The 21,820-nt window shown below is 38.1% G+C and overlaps 1 protein-coding gene across 5 annotated transcripts in view; it reads left to right on the forward strand.

Moving 5' to 3' along the window:
* The window catches only part of BMAL2 (basic helix-loop-helix ARNT like 2), a 71,851-nt gene that overhangs the window by 23,071 nt on the left and 26,960 nt on the right, over positions 1-21,820 (forward strand). For 2 of the 5 annotated variants that reach the window (XM_070620872.1, XM_070620868.1), the window contains 5 exons: positions 4,152-4,302; positions 9,974-10,015; positions 13,683-13,840; positions 19,032-19,111; positions 20,563-20,655. In XM_070620872.1, coding sequence (XP_070476973.1) covers positions 4,152-4,302; positions 9,974-10,015; positions 13,683-13,840; positions 19,032-19,111; positions 20,563-20,655 — 524 coding nt within the window. Of the gene's footprint in view, positions 1-4,151; positions 4,303-6,453; positions 6,691-9,973; positions 10,016-13,682; positions 13,841-19,031; positions 19,112-20,562; positions 20,656-21,820 lie in introns of those variants that run through there. The other 3 variants (XM_070620870.1, XM_070620869.1, XM_070620871.1) reach the window with 2 other exon arrangements.

The following is a 21,820-nucleotide window of genomic DNA, read 5'->3' on the forward strand; positions in this document are numbered from 1 at the left end:
TTCAATGTTAGTGACTTTTTCCATTTGATTTGCTATTTAATGTAAGAAATTCCCCGCATTTTTATATGAAGACAGATGGTGTTCTGCCATTCAAAATCCATTAGGATGAAGTCTTGGAGCTGAAACCATAATTAATCTCATGTGATATCTGGTGATCCCAAGTTGGTCCCATTTAGAGAGTCCAGGCCTAGAAGTTTTGGGATACCATGAATTAGAAATAATTTCCAAGTGGCCAACAGTCATTGGTGAAATTATTCTCCCCACTTCTTTTTTGTGAGATCTCTTATACCTACAGAGGATTGTAAAAATTATCTGTGTAGTTTAGAGAATAAAAATAAAGCAAAAATCTGTGAACTCACACCCAGGTTAAGAAGTAGAATGTGAATTCCTTAGAAGTCTCTTTGTGTCCCTCATTAATCAAATCCCCCTTTCTTCTCCCAAAGAGAATTCTGACTTTTGCGTTAACTGTTCTCTTGTTTTTCTGTACAGTGTGGCAACCTATGTAGATGTTGCTAAAAAACATATTGATTAGTTCTACCCATTTTTGAACTTTACATAAATTTTTTAAAATATGCTATATGTTTTTGGCAGTGACTTTTTTTGAGGAGCATTATTATTTTCAAATTCATCCATGTTAATGAGTATATCAATACTTCAGTCATTTTTACTTCTGTTAGTATTCCATCCAGTGAATAAACAATTTGTTCATCTGTTTCTAGAAATTTAAATAGTTTCCAGTTTTCTCAGGTTTTAATTATTGTTGTTGTTCCATTTACAAGCAATGCTGTTAAGGCACTTCTTGTACATGTCTCCTAAGAGACATTAAGAGTTTCTTTGTATACCTAGGAATGGAATGCTGAATTATGTTATTTGCATGTGTTCAACTTTATTACGTAATCCAAAAATGGCTTCCAAAGTGGTTGCCCAGCAATTAACCTTCCCACCACAGGGCACGAGCGTTTCCGTTGTTCCACATCCTCTCTCGCAGTTGGTCACCATACTTTTCATTTGTACCTATCGATGGGTATGTAGTAGTACCTCGCTGTAGTTTACTTCAGGTTTTCCTGATTATGAATGAGACTGAGCATCTGTTCATTAGTATATTGACAATTGGAATTTCTTTTATGAAGTAAGTGCCTGTTAAAGTCTTTCATCCAGTTTTCTAGTGCGTTGTTGGTCTTTTTCTTATTGATGCAAAGGCATTCTTCTTACAGTCTAGCTACTAACCTTTTGTTATTTATACGTGTAAGAACTATCTTCTCCCATTTTGTGGCTTGTGGTTTTGTTTATCATGTCTTTCGCTCAACATTATTTTTAAGAAGGTTGAACTGATCAATCTTTTCCTTTATTATTTTTCCTTTTTATGTTTTGGGAAATTCTTTCTACACCAATAACAGAAAGATGTTCTCTCTCCTTTAGAGTCTTTTCTGTTATACTTTTAGCTTCTACATTTAGGTTTTCAATCCAACTGAAATTTTTTTTTTTGGTGAGGAAGATTAGCCTTAAGCTAACATCTGTGCCAGTCTTCCTCTATTTTGTATGTGGGTCACTGCTGTAGCATGGCTGATGAGTGATGTAGGTCCTTCCCTAGGTTCTGAACCTGTGAACCCGACCTGCTGAAGCAGAGCATGCCAAACTTAATCTCTACACCATGGGCCGGCCCCTGGAATTGGTTTTTAATTTTGGTATAACGTGGGGGTTTTTGTTTTATTCTTTTCCATAGAGAAAATTGATTGGCCCAGGACCATTTATTAAAAGCTTTTTTCCCCAGTTGATCTGAAATTCCACCTCTGACATTTAGCAGATGTCCATATATACATGTCTGGGCTCTCTGTTCTTTTCCTTTGGTCTGTCTGTCCCCACTTGAATACCACACTGTCTTAATTACTATAGCTTTATAATGTCTTGATGTCTGATAAGGCAAGTCCTCCCACGTTTTCTTGGCTATTCATGACCCAGTGTACTTCCATATACATTTTGTATTCAGCTGTGAATTTCCACAAAATGAGTATTTTGAGAAGAATTGTGCATCTATTTTTGGAGAATTGACAGCTTTATGCTATAGAGGCCTCAGTAGTCTATAAGCGTGGCATATCTTTCCATTTATTTGGATATTTTTTAATGTTTTAGAAAATTTTTATAGTTTTCTCTGTAAAGATCTTATACATTTTTCTTAGACTTATTCTTTAGGTTCTCTATATTTTTTGAGATTATTCTAAATTGTATCTTTTAAAATATCACTTTCTTACTGTTTGTTACTGGTGAATAGAAAGGCAATTGATTTTTATATATTGTTTTTCCATACAGCCATCTTGGTATACTCTCTAATAATTTATCTCTTGATTATTGGAGCTTTTCTATATTCAATCATATCAATGCCCAATAATAGCAAAAAAATTATTTTCTTTTCCAGTTCTTATACCTTGTATTTCTTTTTCTTGCCCTATTCCACTGGCAGGTCTTCTACTGTAGTGTTGAAAAGGGGTAGTAATAAGAGGTGCTTGTTTCTGCTTGTAAAGAGAATGCTTTCAATATTTTTTTGTCTATTGAGATAATTGTATATTTTTTCATTAATCTGTTATTGTGGTAATTATATTCATTAATTCAGTAAGTATTAAACCTGTCTTGCATTCCTGGGATAAAACTATCCTGGTCATGAGGGGTTAATCTTTTTATACATTTCTGAAGTTTGTTTGCCAATATTTTGTTAAAATTTTTGTATTTTTGTTCATTAATGAGCTAGACCTATCACTTTCCTTTACTGTATTGCCATTATTGGGTTTTAATATCAAAATTACATAAGCCTCATAAACAGCTGGGCCCAAGGTATTCCTTCCTTTTCTATGTACTGAAATAATATGTGTAAGAAAGAATATAAGAATATTCAGATTTTTATTTCTTTTTGCTGCAGTTTTTGTTATCAAGCTTTCTCATTGTGTGGATTGAATCTTGTCTCTCACTATTTTTGAATGCCCTGTCTATCAGTTATTGCTAGAGATGTGTTAAAAATCTCCCACTAGTGTTGTAGATTTATTGCATTCTCCTTATAAATATTGCTTATGTAGTTTCAATCTATGCTGTAAGGTACAAATGAGTTTAAACTTGTTATATCCATTTTAGTATGAGAAGGAGGCCCACATTTGGACTGTTATTTTTAGTTCAGTGATTCTGATTTTTATATTTTATAAAACATTTAATAAACCATACTTTAGACATAAAGGATTTTACTATCATATTTAGCAATTCAGGGTTAAAAATATGTGCCTTGACCTTGTTAACTCATTTCTGGGATGCTATCCAAAAGAAATAACCAGAAGGTGAAAAGAAATTAGCAGTAATAAAAAGCTTTATGTACCAACATATATACTTATGATGTTGAAAAAATGAAAACAAACATAAGTTCCAACAGTACAAGAATGGTTGAGTAGCTATGATACATCTACATGATGCTGTATTATGCAGCTATTAAAATCATTTATAAAGACTTTGTCATAACACTGTAAAGTTATTATCACAATGATATGTAAATAAAGCAGAATATACCCTAGATTTCAATTACTTTAATGACAACTATAGAAAAAATGCTAAAAGGAAATATATCCAAATAGTGACATTGGTTGCTAAAATCTGGTTTTCTCCCTTCCTTTCTAGTTTTTTGTGTTTTCCATATTTGTTACAGTATTCATTTTTTTTTTTAAAGATTTTATTTTTTCCTTTTTCTCCCCAAGGCCCCCCGGTACATAGTTATATATTCTTCGTTGTGGGTCCTTCTAGTTGTGGTATGTGGGACGCTGCCTCAGCGTGGTTTGATGAGCAGTGCCATGTCTGCGCCCAGGATTCGAACCAACGAAACACGGGGCTGCCTTCAGCGGAGCGCGCTAACTTAACCACTCGGCCACAGGGCCAGCCCCAGTATTCATATTTTTTTACAATTAGGTGGGAAAAATAAACTTTAAAATATGGACTAACAAATACATTTCTAACTGATATTTGAGCTTACATAATTAGTCTTACTTTTACATTATGTTCTTCTTGGTTGATATTTTTAAAATATCAAGATACAGAAGCCATTTAAAATGTGTGATATGGGAATGTATAAAGTAAAAGCTAATGTTTACAGTAGCTGTCTTACTGTGCTTTCTTTCTCATAGCTAAAGTGTTGATAAGAGGGAACCAGCACATTGCCGCTATGCTTTCCAGTCATATGAGCCCATGGACAAAACCAACAGCTATTGGATCCTTCAGCCCACATGTGACAGAGGTACCAAGAAAACGGAAAGAAAGTGATTCAGATCCATCCCAGTAAGTGACTTTGTTCCTCCAACCCCATGAAATCTTTGACTCTAGAGAAAAAAAGATTACTTTTTAAATCATTAATTATTTTTGATTACATGGTAACATTTGGATAGGGGCAATTATTTATCCACTCAACTGCCACCTCTGTCATTGACTGACCTGGAACTTTTCAATCCAACTCTGAAGGTTATTAGGTATCCAGGAGGGTCAAATGGAGTCAGAAAGACAAGGAAACATAAGGTTAATTTACTTAACATTTATGGTCACAGCAAGATACTTACTTGCCTTCCTAATTGAGATCTTAACCATGAGGAGAACATCTTCCTGCATGTTTGGCTTAAAATAATAATTACCACTTTGCTTCTCACCTTACTCATTATTTATATAATAACCACCCCTTGGTTATCTATGGCCAATTTAATCATATAAAACTCTTGTTTTCCATATTTGTTAAGCCAAGTAGATAATAAAATCAATGTTGAGAATACTTACCACCTCCTTGTTTATTTTTATTGCTTAATGAAGCTTGCAGCCCCAAATATGTTCTAGGGACCTCCTCCAACTTAGAGTTTATATGGCAAAGATACTAGGGCAAAATAAATTAACAATCCAGAGCAATCCATTTTAGACTGGTACTTTACATACATGTGAAAGCTGATGATAGTTCTCCATCATGAAGGAAGGGAAAAATTCTGAGTAGCGGGACAAGAAGAGGAGATAATGAATCATAGCTCTTTTTAACTCAGTTCTTCCCAATACACTTTATAATTTAGCTTTAATTCCCAAGACAGCATAGTCAGTGTTATTTAAATGTGAGTACCAATATACTTCCCAAACCGTGTATAGATGACTTGAAACTTATCTACTATTTTTGGTTGTCTGTATTCTCTCAGTCTCTTCCATTAGTGCGAATGATCATTAATAACTGCAGTTGACCAAGTGACAGTTTTATCTAGAACTGTTTGCTGTTTTACATCCTAAATTATTGGTTAGTAGTCCCCACTCATCTTGATCTAGAAGTGGCTGTTAGTCCTTTTTGTTGTCTTTTTTCTTCAGAATCGTAAGCACCATTGTTCTGTCTTAGTATCTGAATAAGATTGTGCAGTTGAAGTGGGAGCAGTGAGTACTGGAGGTAACAGCATTTTCGGCACGTACAGAGCATGATTGAGATCTTACAGTGGTTTGGGGAGCAAATGGGAAAATAGGGTTGGTGGTAGGGGAAATAGTATAAACATGCAAAGTACTGACAGATAATTTTTTTGCAGAAGGCAACACTAAAAATTATTTAGTCAATTGCCCACGTTTTAGAAAATGAAGAAGCTAGGACTCAGAAATGTCAAGCAGCTTGCCTAACGTTACACAAGCAATTAGAATGCCTGATCGTAGTGTGGTAGTTTCTTCCTTACACCCTGCTTCCTGTCTCTCTACAACTGGACAGGGTAGGGTACTTCTAGTCCATGAGGACAATCACAATGTCCATTTCCCAGCATGTCTAGGTAGGGGTGACCCAAGGCCTCCTTCGTTCCATGTCAGGAATCATGACAGAAGAAGTGGTGGAAAAGCTCTCTCAGAATCCTTTTACCTATGTCCTTTGAACAAGGATAGAAATGTTGGCATCCAGTGGTCCAGGTAAGTTCTAGACTATCATTTGACATAATTCCTACTTGAAGAGGGTATATAGTGGCAGTACGGAATATACACCCCACTGATACCCTCATTATCTATCCCAGAGCCTCTCCATTCTGCCCCAATCCTCCTTTTATGCCACCATTTTTCATTATCTCTAATGAAGTGTTGGAGGTCAAAGTACTTTATGGATTTTACAAAGTACTAATTATATAGCATCTTTTTCCAGAGACTCAGGGTATGAAAGCCAGTCAATTAGTATGAAGTTGATTTCGTTGATGGAGCTTTAGAGTGTTGTAGATTTTAAATAAAGAAGAACGTATGAGAGTGTTCACTCTTTCTGCAGCACTGTTGGTTTTGAATGGGGAGCTGGTTCTTTGGAAGGGTCTTTGATGAAGCTTCCTTGGAATGTAGTTATTAAACATTTACTGAGTACTTCCAAGGTGACACCCAGTAGACTAGAAGGGAGAGATACAGATAACTATTACACATCATGATAACTGTCATAATAGAGACCCTAGGTACTATGGTAACAGAGAAAGTCAGGCACTTAAAAAAGATTGAGATGAGGAGGGAAGGACAGCTTCCCGGAGATGTTGACTTAAGCCAAATTTTAAATGAAGAATGGAAATTAGCCATTCAGAACAGGAGTAGACAAAGTATTTTAGGTAGTAGGAACAACTCTCAGAAGCACAGGGTATGAAATAGTGTACTGCTGACCAGGAAACAGCAAGTGGTTGTCACAGTGAAGTGGAGGTACACATACAGGTGGGTGAGATATGAGACTTGAGGGATAAGTGTGGACGAGGTCATAAAAGTCGCTGAACTAAATCTGAAAATTACCTTGAATGCAATAAGGAAAATGGAAGGATTTACGTATGTGAGGAACTTGATCAGATTACATTTTTTTTAATTGCTTGCCTGTGCACATTAAAAAAATTTTTATTGTGGTAAAAAAATATATATGTAACATAAAATTTGCCATTTTAACCATTTTAAGTGTACAATTCAGTGGCACTAATTACATTCACAACATTGTGCAACCATCATCACTATTTCCAAAACTTCTTCATTACTCCAATCAGAAACTCTATACCCATTAAACAATAATTCTTTGTACCCCATTTTCCTAGCCCCTGGTAACCTCTAGCTTATATTCTAGCTCCATGAATTTGCCTATTCTAGATATTTCCTGTAGGTGGAATCATGCAACATTTGTCCTTTTGAGTCTGGCTTAATTTGCTTAGCATAATGTTTTCAAATTTCATCGATGTTGTAGCATGTATCAGAATTTCATTCTTTTTTATGGCCAAACAATATGTCATTGTATATATACTCCACATTTTCTTTATCCATTTATCCATCAATAGACACTTAGGTTGTTTCCATATCTTGGCTATTGTGAATAATGCTGCAATGAACTTGGAGGGGGCACTTTTTTGAGGAACCTCCATACTGTTTTCCATAGTAGGAAGACTAGGTGGCTGAGGATAGACTCTGGGGGTACATGGACCTACATACAGTAAAGGGAGGAGGGGAATCCGACCCAAAATGTGAGAAGACATGGCTCTGGAGTGGAAGTGATATTTCAGAAACCAAAGGAAGGGGGTTTCAAGAAGAGGAAGGCATGAAAAGTGGCAAATTTGGAGACTGTTTTGATTGTATTTGCTTCTAATTTCGTTTGTCCTTAGTTAATTTAGGAAGAGGGAGAGCTTACATTTCATTCAAATACAGTGAAAGCGGTTTTCAAGGAAAGTTTGAAAAAAATCGTGTTAGTGTAGTGTAAGATGCTACACTTAGAAAATGCATCTAAGTATTGTCAATGTTATTAATGTCAGAAAGCCTATTAAAATCCAAATGTAAAAATATTTTGACTATAGACCGAATGCCAGCATGGAGAAAAATATAAATAGCAAATTTACTAATTATCTTGGTTCATGCTGAAAACAAAGAAACAAATTGTTTGACTAACAAGATCATGCCTTTATTCTCTTCTACCAGGGACCATTAAATAAAAGTGCATTTGGATCTCATAAGTATAATAGGTTTGGATTTCACCAAGGACATCAGTCAGTGAGTTCATTTACTAAAACACCTGTAATCAAAGCAAAAGCATGATTTAAAACAGCCAAAGTTTACCTTTTGGAATTGAAGTGATGCATATGTAAATACAGAACATTAGGAAGAAAATCATTTACCTGTATAATTATTTTCTGTTTTAGTCTCCAAATACAAAGTCAGACTCAAAAGAGAAAAGAAAAGAACCTGACTTAATCTGACCCTCTTTTTTGCTTCAGAGAAGCTGTTTAATTTTATAAGCACCAACCACAGAGCAGACTGACAATGATGAGAGAAATAGCAAGGCAGAGCGGAAGACACACCAGCCTGCACAGAATAAGCTTCACCTGGCCTCCTGTTAGTTCTATGACCTTGAGCAGTCATTAACCTTACTGGGCCTCAATTCCTTCATCTGTAAAATGGGGATAGTAATAACTGCATGATTCTCAAATGTTGTGAGAATCAATGAACATATGTGCAAATATTTTTGAGGGAGTACCATAAATATGAGAGCTATTTATTTAGACAATGAGAAGGAAAAGCACCCCTTGATTAAGCTTTTATCTTAGTGGTCCTTTTTATTTGGAATATTTATAAGCATCTCTTCATAAATTTTATTAAATTTTCTATAAATAGAATTATTACGTTTTTTAAGCAGAAAAATATTACTAAAAACTCACAAAAAAGCTTAAATGAATAAAATATTTTAAAGGTGGGTCAAACTTTTTCAAAGCCTGGAAAATGATGATTGTTGAGTCTTTCAAATGAGGGAAATTTGGCAAGATGAATCAGAAGCCTTAAAATAGTTATCCATAAATTATACTTCTAGGGGTTTATCCTAGGAGAATAATTGAAGATGCATACACCACAATAGTATTAGCTATGTTATTTATAATATTGAAAAATTAGAATATTGAAATATCCAATAACAGAAAATGGTTAAAAGAAGTTATAGTATAGCTAACCAATGGGCTACTATTTAATCATTTCAAATCTTGTTCTCCAAGAATATTTGAAGCTATGGGAAAATATTCATGTTATAGTGTTAAGTGATTAAGACAAGACATGAAAAACTATACACTATGAGCTGAGTTTTGTTTATTATTTACATATAGAACACACAGAAACATCTACATAAATAGATGTAGATAGGCTACACACACACTATGGGTAAGTTAAATAGTCAAAGCTGTTTTTTTGTATGTATCTCGATACATGTTTAAGAAAGAGACTGGAGGGAGACCCATTAAGATATTAACTGTGATTTTTCCAGGTGAGATTATGGATGCTTTTCCCTGAATTTTTCAAATGCCCCTTCAAAAAATGATACTTACTTTTTAAAACACTACTCAGCCTACAAAATTTTTGAATATGGAAAGTATTATACACACATATATATGTGTATACATATATATTTATACATATATACACACACATGTACATTTAGTATATTCTACTAGGGATTATATTAATGTGAAAATTCATATTATTGCACGTGATCAGAGTTTCCAGTTTTCAATAATATTTCTTACCATCTAGATGAATTTTTAGGCAAAATAAATTCCTTTTGATGAAAGCTCTGAGATTCTTAATGTATTTTCAGGCACTTTTAATACAGCTATTATAAAATTTTTAGTTAAGCCATCAACTGTTTTAAAAATAGCTATTTTATTTAATATTATTTCTATGAAAATTCTATTTTTTCTTAACATTGGCATGGGATAATTTCTGAGTAGAGCACCAATTATTCTTCATTGTCAGTTACCAGTTTTTGTTACCTGATGGGGATGATGTCCTTGTCAGCTTGAGCAGGAGAACAGCTCATGTAGACAGTAATAATCATTTCAGGTCATTAGGAGCTCAGGGTAGCATTTATAACTAAAGAGTTAATAGGAATTAGAATGATTGGACTTAACCTCACATTTATTTCTCTCTCAAGAATTAAAGAAAATCTGTTTCATGTAGTTTGATATTTTATCCTGCTTTTTTGTAGAATGGAAGATGGTGAACAACAAGTAAAAATGAAGTCCTTCAGGTATATCGAACTGCTGAGATGGTATATGGTGGGCGGAAAAGGTCGCACATGCAAACCTTTAGCCAAAGCAAACAGTGATGTCAAGATGGAATGTATTCATGTATCTTCGGTTTTTCTCACATGTTATGCTCTGAGAAGTAGTGACTATCAGTTACCTTTTACCTTTCTTCTTCTCTATCTCCTTGAATAACATTTTGGCTTATGTGTCTTTAAATTTTTCTTAGAATAGCTGTTTATTAAAAACTATTATTTTCTTTAAGCACTAGAGAAAATCTGATTCATGCTATAACCAAATCAGAATTACTTATGAGAAGTATCTGATTATTAGTAATTCATCATCATAAATTCTTTTTTTTTTTTTAAGATTTTTCTTTTTCCTTTTTCTCCTCAAAGCACCCCTGGTACATAGCTGTATATTTTTAATTGTGGGTCCCTCTTAGTTGTGGCATGTGGGATGCCGCCTCAGCATGGCTTGATGAAAAGTGCTATGTCCACGCCCAGGATCTGAACTGGTGAAACCCTGGGCCACCGAAGCAGAGCGTGTGAACTTAAGCACTTGGCCCCGGGGCTAGCCCCGTCATCATCATAAACTCATTTGTTTCAACATGTATATTCTTTCAACATCAACAAAATTTTTTTCTACATCTGATAACATGGCCAGATCTCACTTTTGCTTTTTCTCCATTTATTCTGTTTTTCGGTATGATTCTGCAAAACACAGACATGGTTCAAAGTCGTAGTAACAGTCCACAGGAGTGAGAGCCAGAGCCCTGATCAATTGCTATGCAGAGAACTAGCCTCTGGATAAATATGCCTTTCCTTAATAAAATCCTCCAAGAATCTTTTCAAGTGCACCTCCTTCAAGTAAAGTACCTTGTTCAGAAACTGGCTCTTTCGCTCCCACCATCATCATTCATTGTCTCCACAGTGGCCTTGCTCCTGCTTTGTTCTCACCTCCCTCCAAACCCCAGCTCTAAGAAAGAGCGCCTTTTCTTCTGCTGAACATTCCTGGAATCAGGCATCTCTGTCCTTTGCTATTGTCCGTGCTAACAGGTAATACTGTTAGAAAGAAGAGGTGATCATTCTAGCAAGAGGATAACATTTTTTAATTAGAAAATTTTAATCTAAAAATTGCTCATGAATAGACCAAAGGATGAGTAGATAACTAAGTTTTATGTAGATACACATGTAATTTGAATTCCATCCAGTTCACCCAAAAGTACATATTTTGTTCCAAGAGTGGCATTGCCCAAAGGTGAGTGGTTGGGGGTTAGCTCCATCAGCCTCTATCACTGTTTCTCTGCCTTCCCCCAACTCTCTCATCTAATTTAAAGTTTCTGTAAAAACAGATCAGGGCAAATCTCCAACCTATCCTCCTTCCCATCAGATTGCCTCCCCAAATTCTTCTTATATAGAAATTCTGTGTTTGTTTTTTTTTTAAAGATTTAATTTTTCCTTCTTCTCCCCAAAACCCCAATACAAAACACAGTTGTATATTCTAGTTCTAGGTCCTTCTTGTGACATGTGGGATGTCACCTCAGCATGGCCTGATGAGTGGTGCCATGTCCAGGCCCAGGATCCGGACTGGCAAAACCCTGGGCCACTGAAGCGGAGCCCACGAACTTAACCACTCGGCCACGGGGCCAGCGCCTAGAAATTCTAGAGTTGCCATGATCTGAGTGTTGTAGGAGAAATAGACAAAATACTTACAGTAAAGTGTAAAAAGTAAATAGCCTAATTCTTGAAATTTAAGATATACATTTTCCCCCCTACATTTTATCATCGGTGAAAAATGTCTTATCGGCAGTGACTTCTTGCAGTTAATTGGCAGCATTTTTCTTTCCTTGTGATGCTTTAAATAATAGTGCATCTAACAATTGACGGTGTCTTAGAGTTGATGAAATATGGTTTGTCTAAAAGCTATGAGGTGGCTAAGATAGGGAAGTGAGTAATCATGCAGTAGTCAAAGAAAGCTTCCCAAAAGAATAACTGAGCTGGGTTTTGAAGAAATAATGCTATTTTCCCAAGAATATAGAAGGACATTCTAAGCCTCGTAAAGAGCAAGGCATAGAGGAGACGTGAGAGGACTTGGCATGTTTGAGGACTAGCAAGTCATTTGGCATTGCTACTGTATAACATTTGGAGCTGTAGGAAAAGACATGGAGAGATGACACTGGAGAGGAAGGCATGAACCAGGTCACAGAGAACCTTGGGATGTCATTATTGAATTTGACCTTTCCTCTTAGGCAGTGGAAATGCATTTGCTTTTTTTTTTTTTTTTTTTTGCCTTGGGGTTTGATGATTTGATTTGTTTTAGAACAATAATTCTGGAAGTAGTGGGTAAAATAGATCCACTGGAAGAAGACACTAAAAGAAAGATCCTCAGATTAAAAGGCTTTTTGGGGTGGCGCAATGAGCTTTCATAAGGGCCTGAATTAAGGCAGTGTCAGAGTGGATGGAGATGAGGAGAGGATGTATTTAAGAAATATTTTAACTGGAATCTATAGGAGTTTGTGACTATTTGGTTCTTCAGGGTGAAGGAGGAGTGGTCTAGAATGAGTCTAGTGGTGTCACCAACCAAGATAAACTCTATAGAAGGAAGAGTAAATCAGGGGTGATGGAGGAAGGAGAATTAAAATGGGTTAAATTACAGAGAATGCATTCAGTTGGGGATTTCTTGAGTTTTAGGGTGCTTGTGAAACACTTAGGTGCATAATTCTAGTTCTGAAGGTCGGGAATTGGATGAAGTATGGGTTAGATAGGGATTGAATAGTAAGTAGCTTGTGAGTAGTTGTAAAGCCTTATGAGGGAAGGAGATCTCTTAGGGTGAAGCTGTTGGGTGAGGAAAGAGTGGTGCCAAGTGGAGAATCTTGGGGGACACCAATATTGAAGGACAGAGGAGGAGTTGAGTAGGGAGACTAAGGGGACTGAGCTGAGCAGGAAGGATGGAGGATCAGGAGAGGTCACAGAGGCCAGGCGAAGAATGAGGAATGTCAACAGTGTCACATTCAAGGCAGGGATCACATAAGATAAGGAAGACCTCTGCTAGAATAGTTTTATTGGAGCAGGGGTTGTGGAAGGTTGATTTTGATAGATGGAGCAGTACCTGGGAAACGAAAGGTAGAGTGGAGAACGCAAGCACCCTTTCAGGAAGCTGGAAGAGGAGGGAAGACAGTACCAAGGAAAAAAATAAAAAACAGCCTAGAATTAGGGAAAGGGTTTTTTTTCAGAGAGAAGAGACTTGAGCATATTTATAGACCCATGAGGAGGAGCTGTGAAAGAGAATGAGGTTAAGAAGCTGATAACTGTTTAAGCAAATACCAGAGGGAAGTTAGCTTTGAATAGAAGGCTGCCATCTCTTCTTCTAAGACTGGAGGGACGTTAAACCATCCATCGTGGCTCTCAGACAGGTGTCAGTTCTTGAAGGTTTCAGGAAATAAGGTAGGGAGGGCAGGAGCAGGGGAGCAGGTGGGGGTAAAGCAGCGTGAATGATGCCATTCCTGCTCCTAGCAGCTCTGCCTCTTCCCTGAAGGGCAGCTGCAAGGCCAAAGTTGGGAGGAAAAACAGCGTGGGCTTGCTAGCCTCCACACACGCTCCAGCTAGCGCCTCGGGGGAACTGCGGGTCCACTGAATGTTAAATATAAAGGAGGTTGTTCTTCCTTCTTAGAGAAGCTCATAGCCAGACCGAAAAGCGGAGGAGAGATAAAATGAATAACTTGATTGAAGAACTGTCTGCGATGATCCCTCAGTGCAATCTCGTGGCACGTAAACTGGACAAACTTACAGTTTTAAGAATGGCTGTGCAACACGTGAAGGCTTTAAAAGGTGAGTTTGAAAATGGCCTCTGTGCTTGGATTTGTGAGGTCTTCCCTGTAATTGAGGTCCCTGGTTGGTTGGTTTTGTTGGTATTGGCTAGTGAGATTCTATACAAAGGTGTCTTTCAGCTTTACAGGCATAAATTAATGCTTGTCCGTATTCCGTATGGGGAGAGAATACTAATTTGGATGTCAGAAAACTTGATTTCGCTAAAAGCTTTATCTTAAGCTTACTATGTGAACTTGAAAAGTCTTTATATTTCTACTTGTTTTCCCATGTATATTATGAAGATAATGAAACCTGCCATACCTACGTCTCAATATTTTAGAAGTTCTGAAATGTAGTATTAATTATTATAATTTTAAGTTATTGGCAGATTTCCATTCTTGGAAAAGAAAATCTGCTTAAATTCAGCAATTTCTCTTAAAACTTCAGATTTATAAGTAGGACCTTAAAATGCATCCCACCTTACATTCTAAGGTCTTCTCACAGATTGAGACATTGGGCAAAGGAGGTCCTTAGCTGTCGCTTCTTGGGGTGTGCGTGATCATTTCTGACTTCAGCGGTTCCCCAACTTGAGTCTGAATTTTAAATCAAAGTATATTAAATGTGCATGTTTATATGTATAGTTGAAAATCACATCTGGTTTGGGAATAACCCCAGTCCAACCTGGGGGGCAGGAGGATGGAAATAGAATTGAGTGTTAGATATACGAATGTTAACGACATAACTGTATATTGAGAAGACCTGAAGGCCTGGCGGAGGAGTGAGCTGCAGACCACAGAGGAGACTCTGAAAGCTCAGATTTGTCAAGAGCTTAAGAGATTACAGTGAAATTTGGCTCAAAAAGTATCAAAAAAATAAGCAAAGGATGACCAAGGGTCTTATTTAGATCTCTGTCCTACACTGCAGGCCAGGAGAAGGAAAATCCATTCCAGGGAAAAGAAAGTTACGGTCAGAATACAGGGACTTTGCCAAGTGTAGTTAAAGTGGCTTAGAGGAGGGCAGTGTTTACCTGGACTCCAGGTGCAAACTGGAGCCCAAAGTGGACTTTACTTCATAATGAACAAAAAATCCTGGGAAATCCATTCAGATTGGAGGAAGCGGCAGTAGGGGGGCTGGGGGGGTGCAGGGCAGAGCATACACTGTAAATTAGGAAGTAGAACTAGAGACAGCTATTAAAGGTCTATTTAACAGTAACTTGTCCAAGTTGTAAAAATAAATACTTTAAGAGACCTTCCTTAGATCTCCACAGATGGTAGAAAATGGCTTATGCACTCTAACCAGCTGACTGTGTGCAGATCTGGAGAGGGGGCAGTAGGGAAACAAAGTACAGCCCTGGGTCCATCCCTTCGGTGCCATTCGGAGCAGCACAAGTGTTGGGATTCTGCCTGGCAGGCTTCATTTTGGGAATGTGATTGGAGGTCTTATTTTCCTAACAGTCTATTGAGAAATAAGATTCTCTTTTACCCACAACCTGATCTTGCATAAGGTTTATACAGTATTTCCCTTGAATATTTTAGCAATGAACATTTGCAGGCTCAACTGAGGTCATTTGATTGCAACCCTAAAATTACCCAACAGTTTTCACATTCCCAATGTCCTGAGGAAGGAGGACCTGAGGGAAAAGCCATGAGTCAATCAACTAATTCAATACACATGAACTGAGCATCAACTAGGCTCCTGTTCTGAGCTGGGGATACGAAAATGAATGAGGCGAGATCTCTGTGCTCTGGGGGCTCACGGTGAACAAGGAGACAGACCCATGAAGAGATCATTAAACCCAGTGTGATAAATTTTCCAGTGGACGTCTGAATGAGAGGAGAGGCAAGGGAAGCTCAGGAGGGAGGAGACAGTGTCTAAAGCCAGAGGGAACTGCTTGGAACAGAGCATAGATTTCACCATTGGCCCTTCTCAGCTGAAGTGAGGTGGTCAAGTATTCATCACACATCCTGGCCGGATCCTTTAGTCAGTGCTGCCCACAAGTGAGATGACTTAGGCAGCTGGATCTGCATTCCAGGGACTCACCAGTCTGTACCCCCAACTGGCTCCGCAAAAGCCGAGACACCAGATCATCGGAGGGCTGTGTGTGGATCGTGTGCTTTTGGTCCACACATAATTACTTTAAAGACAGGAGGATGATGAAATGATTTTCTTTGCTACACTCCACAGCTGTGCTTCTCAAACTATCTGGGTGACGGACAAGTGTTCCCCACCCCCATCCCTTGTAAAATCCAGTACAATTAGTGGAAAAAGGATCCTGGGCTAAGATGCCACAACAACATTACATTTCTATAAAAATGTCTAAAGGCTTATTCTTAATTTCTGTGCTCCTCTCACCACAGTTCGCTGATGACATTGCTCTGCAGCATACACGTTCAGAGAACCTGCGGGCGTTCTGTGTGTGCAGTCTTAATACCGGGGGACAGTGGAGCATAGCGGTGCATGCGTGTGGGTCCTGGAGGCAAACCTCCTAGGTTCAAATCCTGGCTCCCTGACTTCATAGCTGTGTGATTTACTCAAGTTGTTTAACGTTCTAATCCTCAACTTCCACATCTGTAAAATGGGGACAATGTATTTGCCTCATAGGGTTGTTATTAAAGTAGAGGATAGGGGCCGGCCCAATGGCCAAGTGGTTAAGTTTGCCTGCACCGCTTTGGTGGCCCAGGGTTTTGCTGGTTCTGATCCTGGGTGTGGACATGGTGCCGCTCACCAGACCATGCTGAGGCGGCGTCCCAGAGCACAACTAGAACGACCCACAACTAAAATATACGACTATGTACTGGGGGGCTTTGGGGAGAAGAAGGAAAAATAAAAATAAATAAATAAATAGTTCTATTTAAACAAAAGAGTAAAGAATAATGCATATATGGTATCACTTGTATGTGGAATCTTAAAAAAAAACGTCAAACTGGTAGAAACAAAGAGTAGAAAAGTGGTTGCCTCGGGCTGGGGAGTGGGAGAAATAGGGAGAGGTTGGTAAAAGGATACAAACTTTCAGCTAAAGGTTGAATAAGTTCTGAGGATCTAATGTAAGGCATGTGTCTGTACTTGGTTAACACTGTATTGTATAATTGAAATTTGCCTAGAGTAGAACTTAAATGTTACCAAAAAGAAAAAAAAGAGAGAGATAAATAGGTGAGGTCACGGATGTTAATTAACTAGAAGGGGGAAACCTTTCACGATATATACGTATATCAAATCACCACGATATACACTTTAAATATCTTACAATTTTGTCAATTGTACCTCAATAAAGCTGAAAAAAAAGAATGCATACAATGATGATGGTGGGGACAAGCGGAGGAAGAGGAGGAATAGTAGTTATTGTCATTTTGATCATTATTATTGTGATATTGTCATTTTTTCAATCTGATGAACATTGTAATGGAAGTAAGTGATGTTTCCTCGTTCATCTTGGCCATCAGAAATCTGAGAGTCAAACGTGTCGCCCGCCTCTGGCAGGTATACGAACATCGTGGCATGCACTTTATTAGCCACCCACACCTGCTTCAGCTCTACCCTTACTGCCCTCTTTTTCTTGGTAGCACGTCCCCCACTCACTCACCTGGTCAGGGCTCGCCCATCCCGGCTGAGCACACTGATGGGGTTTGCCCGCAGACTTCTGCCAACCTTGCTCCAGGCCAGGCCTGAAAACGTCACTGCCTTGTCCACGTTGGTTGATTGCTGTACCCTGGCCTGGCCCTCAGAGTCTGCATCTCGCAGCCCTTTCTCAACTCCCTCTTACCAGGCCACTGCGTGGTAATAGCAATGCAAGTAATAAGGAACAGCATCAAGAAATCACTTGGGAGAATTCTTCAAGGCCTACCTAGAAGGTAGATTCCAAAAGAAAAGATTTTCTTTTGCTTATGCCAGGCTCTTAGGGGTGCTACCAGCTGAGAAAAGTTTACCAAATCATACGGGTGTTGTGGGTTTTCTGGGTGTGTTTTTTCCCCACTATGGTTATTAGTGAGTTTGGGCTACAGATCCATCCAAGGGCCAATTTGTGGTTAAAATGTCTCAGGATGTTACCGCTACCTTGCTTTTGCAAAAGCAACTTTGTTTGCCGTCCCCAGGCGGAGAGGATTATTAGAGTTAGGGAGGTTGGGAAGTAGAATGGAGGAAAAGTTGATTGACCTCAGAATGACCCTTGCCCTGAGGTTGTCTGAGGATGGCGCATGTTGGCTTGGCTGACTGTGCCCTGTGCCCCCTTGTGGCCATGAAGGGCTTTCGCCTGTCAAGGTTGGGGATGCTCTCAAGGCAAATGTAATTTTGGTGCTTTCCTGACTTCTCTCAGGTCAAACTTTTACCTAGTTTTGACCTGATCATTCCTTATCATTTTCCCACCTCTTTGGTTACTTTAGAGACTTTCATTTGAAAACAGTCGGCTCAGTGCTAAGGACTTAAAATGAATTATTTCATTTATTTTTTATACATTTTTGTATATTATCAGAAGTCTCCATATGATCTTTCAAGGGTCATGTGAAAAATCCTATGACTCCATAAAGTTTAGAATTCCAGGATCTCTCCAATCAGGGTAATTCATATGATCAGTTTCAATAAGCTAAGAAATTACAAAAATAACTATAGATTCTTGATTATTGTTGCATATCATTATAATGTAGATGTGTTACATTTTTTATAATTATTTTTTATGAACAATTATTACTGTCTGCATGTTTGAGTATAAAGGAATAGATAGTTCCAAGAATTTACAATCTAAAAGCAGGAAATTTTAATCTAGTAATAACAAAGAAAGAGAATGATTGCAGGAGAAGTCTTAGAGTGTGCTAAAGAGAAAATACCATTATCATCATCGTCAGCAGCAGCAGCATTGCTAATGTTCACTGAGTACCTACTACATTTCCATCTCTACTATGTGTATATATTTCAAAGATCAGCGGTTTGTTGTTGTTTTGCTGGGAAAGATTCACCCTGAGGAGCTAACATCTGTTGCCAATCTTCCTCTCTCTCTTTTTTTTCCCCATCCCCAAAGTTTGTTGTAGATTCTAGTTGCAGGTGCTTCTGGTTCTTGTATGTGAGCTGCCACCACAGCATGGCTACTCACAGACAAGTGGTGTGGTTCTGTGCCTGGGGACCAAACCCAGGCTGCTGAAGCAGAGCGCCCTGAACTTTAACCACTAGCCCATCAGGGGTGGCTCTCTACTATATTTTTAATAACTTTGACTTTTATTTTTAGGTGTGACAAATTCTTATGTGGGAGATACGTATAGACCTTCATTTATTCAGGATAATGAGCTCAGACACTTAATCCTGAAGGTAAGGAAAGAGATATATTTGTCTAAGTTGTATTTGTCCTGTCATTTTTATTTGAATGGGAGGCAGATTTCCTCCAGGTTAGCTCCTTTTATAAAGATACAGAACTCTATATTACATCGAATTTCCTTTAATATAAAATTTTAAGTTATGCAAGTAACTGTGTCTTATTAGTTTGGGCTTGTGAAAGTAAAGACAGAGGATAGCCACTCTCCAAAATATGCAGCAAAGCTTGTCTTTAATGCTAAGCTCCTTACACTATTTAATGCACTCATCTCTGACACTGTAGGATCTATTCCCCACTGTACCACCTCCTTCAAAGCATCTCCTTGTATTCTATTCCTTCAGGATCCTGTTCTCTGTAGATGAGCCAGGCACTCCTTACTTATGAGTCATTAGTCCGTACTTTGACATTTCTGTCTTCATCATTTCATACGCATGGGTTTTCACATTCACTGGCCTAGAGGTTTATTTGACATGGAAAATACGACCATGTCCTTGGCTTATCCTGCCCCCAGGAGGTCATAAGCGTCTTGATCTTGTACTATGACTACTGGTCTTTAAGCCATGATATGATTAAATAGAAAGGTTCTTGATGTGTATTTTTGTGCATTTTCCTTTTAATTTTTTTAAAAGCCCCTTTTTTTATTTGAACAGCTGAATTCAAATATAGTATTCCCAAGAGGAACATAAAGGATTTTTTGCAAATAACAAGATTTTTAGAGAAAACAAAATGTACAGTATGCTTTGAAAGATCCTGCACTGATCTTTGTTTTTTTCAGTCATAACTTAATATAACCCTGGTTCTGCCCCCATAGGACATGGCTGCCTAATTTACCTCATGTTTGTTTCCAATTGGTATAAAATGAGTTCAAGGAAATGTCAAGTGAGATCGACAAACTCATCCTGCGTGTCTGCACGTATCCATTTCCATACAGATTGCTTCACAGAGGATGTACTGAGTAGATCTTCTGGGAGTAGCTGATAGGTTAGAATATTTTTAGTTTAGTTTCAAATGAGTGATACTTTATCATTATTCAAAAAGTATAAAAAGGTGTACAGTAGAATGTCTTCATCCTTTCCTCACCCCCAGTCTACACAGTTCATCCCTCTCAACACATCCACTGGCAATCGTTACTGTTGATGTGTTTTGGTCTCTTAGTTTCTGTGTGCAGTAGAGAATTTGCTACTGGTAATTTTTACATTAAGAAATATCTCAACTAAATATTCCATGGCTGAACTTTCCGTGTCAAAAACAGTTTCGACTAGGGTTCAATTTGATGTTCTTTATCAATCTTTTTAAATCTTAAGAAGATTTCTTAAAATTAATTTTACTAGCTCTAGAACCGCTCTGTTAGTTTTATTGCTACAATAATTTCCTCAAAATCTAAATGTGTGTGTGTGGGAGAGACAAATAATTTTAAAATATTCACTTTTATATTTTTAAATCCTAGAATGCAGAAGGCTTCCTACTTGTGGTTGGATGTGAAAGAGGAAAAATTCTCTTCGTTTCTAAATCAGTCTCCAAAATACTTAATTATGATCAGGTATCCAAAACTGAGGATATTTTCCATACTATGTTTTCTTTTTTTGAGAAAACACATTTCAAAGCTTTTTCTCTGAACCCTTTCTTCCCATTGGGCTGTGGGGATTAGATTCTGCTAAATTAGAACTCTAAGAGAGATGGAAAGATATGTAGAAAGAGATTTTTATGACTGACAGTAGTGTTCATTTCCTGACCTTCAGCAAGTTATTTCATTTTCCTGAGCCTCGGTTTCCTTCTATGTAAAAAGTGGAAAGGATGATTATACCTGTTTCTCAGGATGTGAAAACTAAATAAGGCATCATATTTGAGAGTCTCTGAAAAATGTTAGTCACCCTTCTCTGTTCCTTCTAAGAGACAGTGTTATTATTATTATTATTATTATTATTATTATTGGTGAGGAAGATTATCCCTGAGCTAACGTCTATGCCACTCCTCCTCTATTTTGTATGTGGGACACCACCTCGGCATGGCTTAATGAGCAGTGTGTAGGTCCACATCTGGGATCCAAACCCATGAACCCTGGGCCACCGAAGTGGAGCATGTGAACTTAACCACTATGTCACCAGGCCAGCCCCAGAGACAGTGTTATTATTTATTATTAAGTTGTATGCATTGCATAACAGCTTTCTTTTTTTTTTGAGGAAGATCAGCCCTAAGCTTACCTCTGCCACCAATCCTCCTCTTTTTTGCTGAGGAAGACTGGCCCTGAGCTAACATCCGTGCCCATCTTCCTCTACTTTATATGTGGGATGCCTGTCACAGCATGGCTCAACAAGCAATGGGCAGGTCCTCACCCGGGATGCAAACTGGTAAACCTCGGGCTGCTGAAGCAGAACATGCAACCTTAACTGCTGCGCCACCGGGTGGCCCCCATAGCAGCTTTTCATGTAATCTCTGGCAACAAATTCTGCAATATGTCTCTTACTTAACTAGCTTTGTAATTGCTTTACCTCCTCATTACTGAACACTGTTTAGTTTAAACTAGTTACTCAAAAACTAAAGCACTGAAACTAATCCAGCAGAGTAAATAAACTAGCACCTGGGGACTGGCCTGGTGGTGTAGTGGTTAAGTTCACACGCTCCGTGTCGGCGGCCTGAGATTTGCAGGTTTGGATCCTGGGCATGGACCTAGCACCCCTCGTCAAGCCACGCTGTGGCAGCATCCC

This window comes from Equus przewalskii, chromosome 5 (assembly GCF_037783145.1).
Source record: "Equus przewalskii isolate Varuska chromosome 5, EquPr2, whole genome shotgun sequence".
NCBI lineage: Eukaryota > Metazoa > Chordata > Mammalia > Perissodactyla > Equidae > Equus > Equus przewalskii.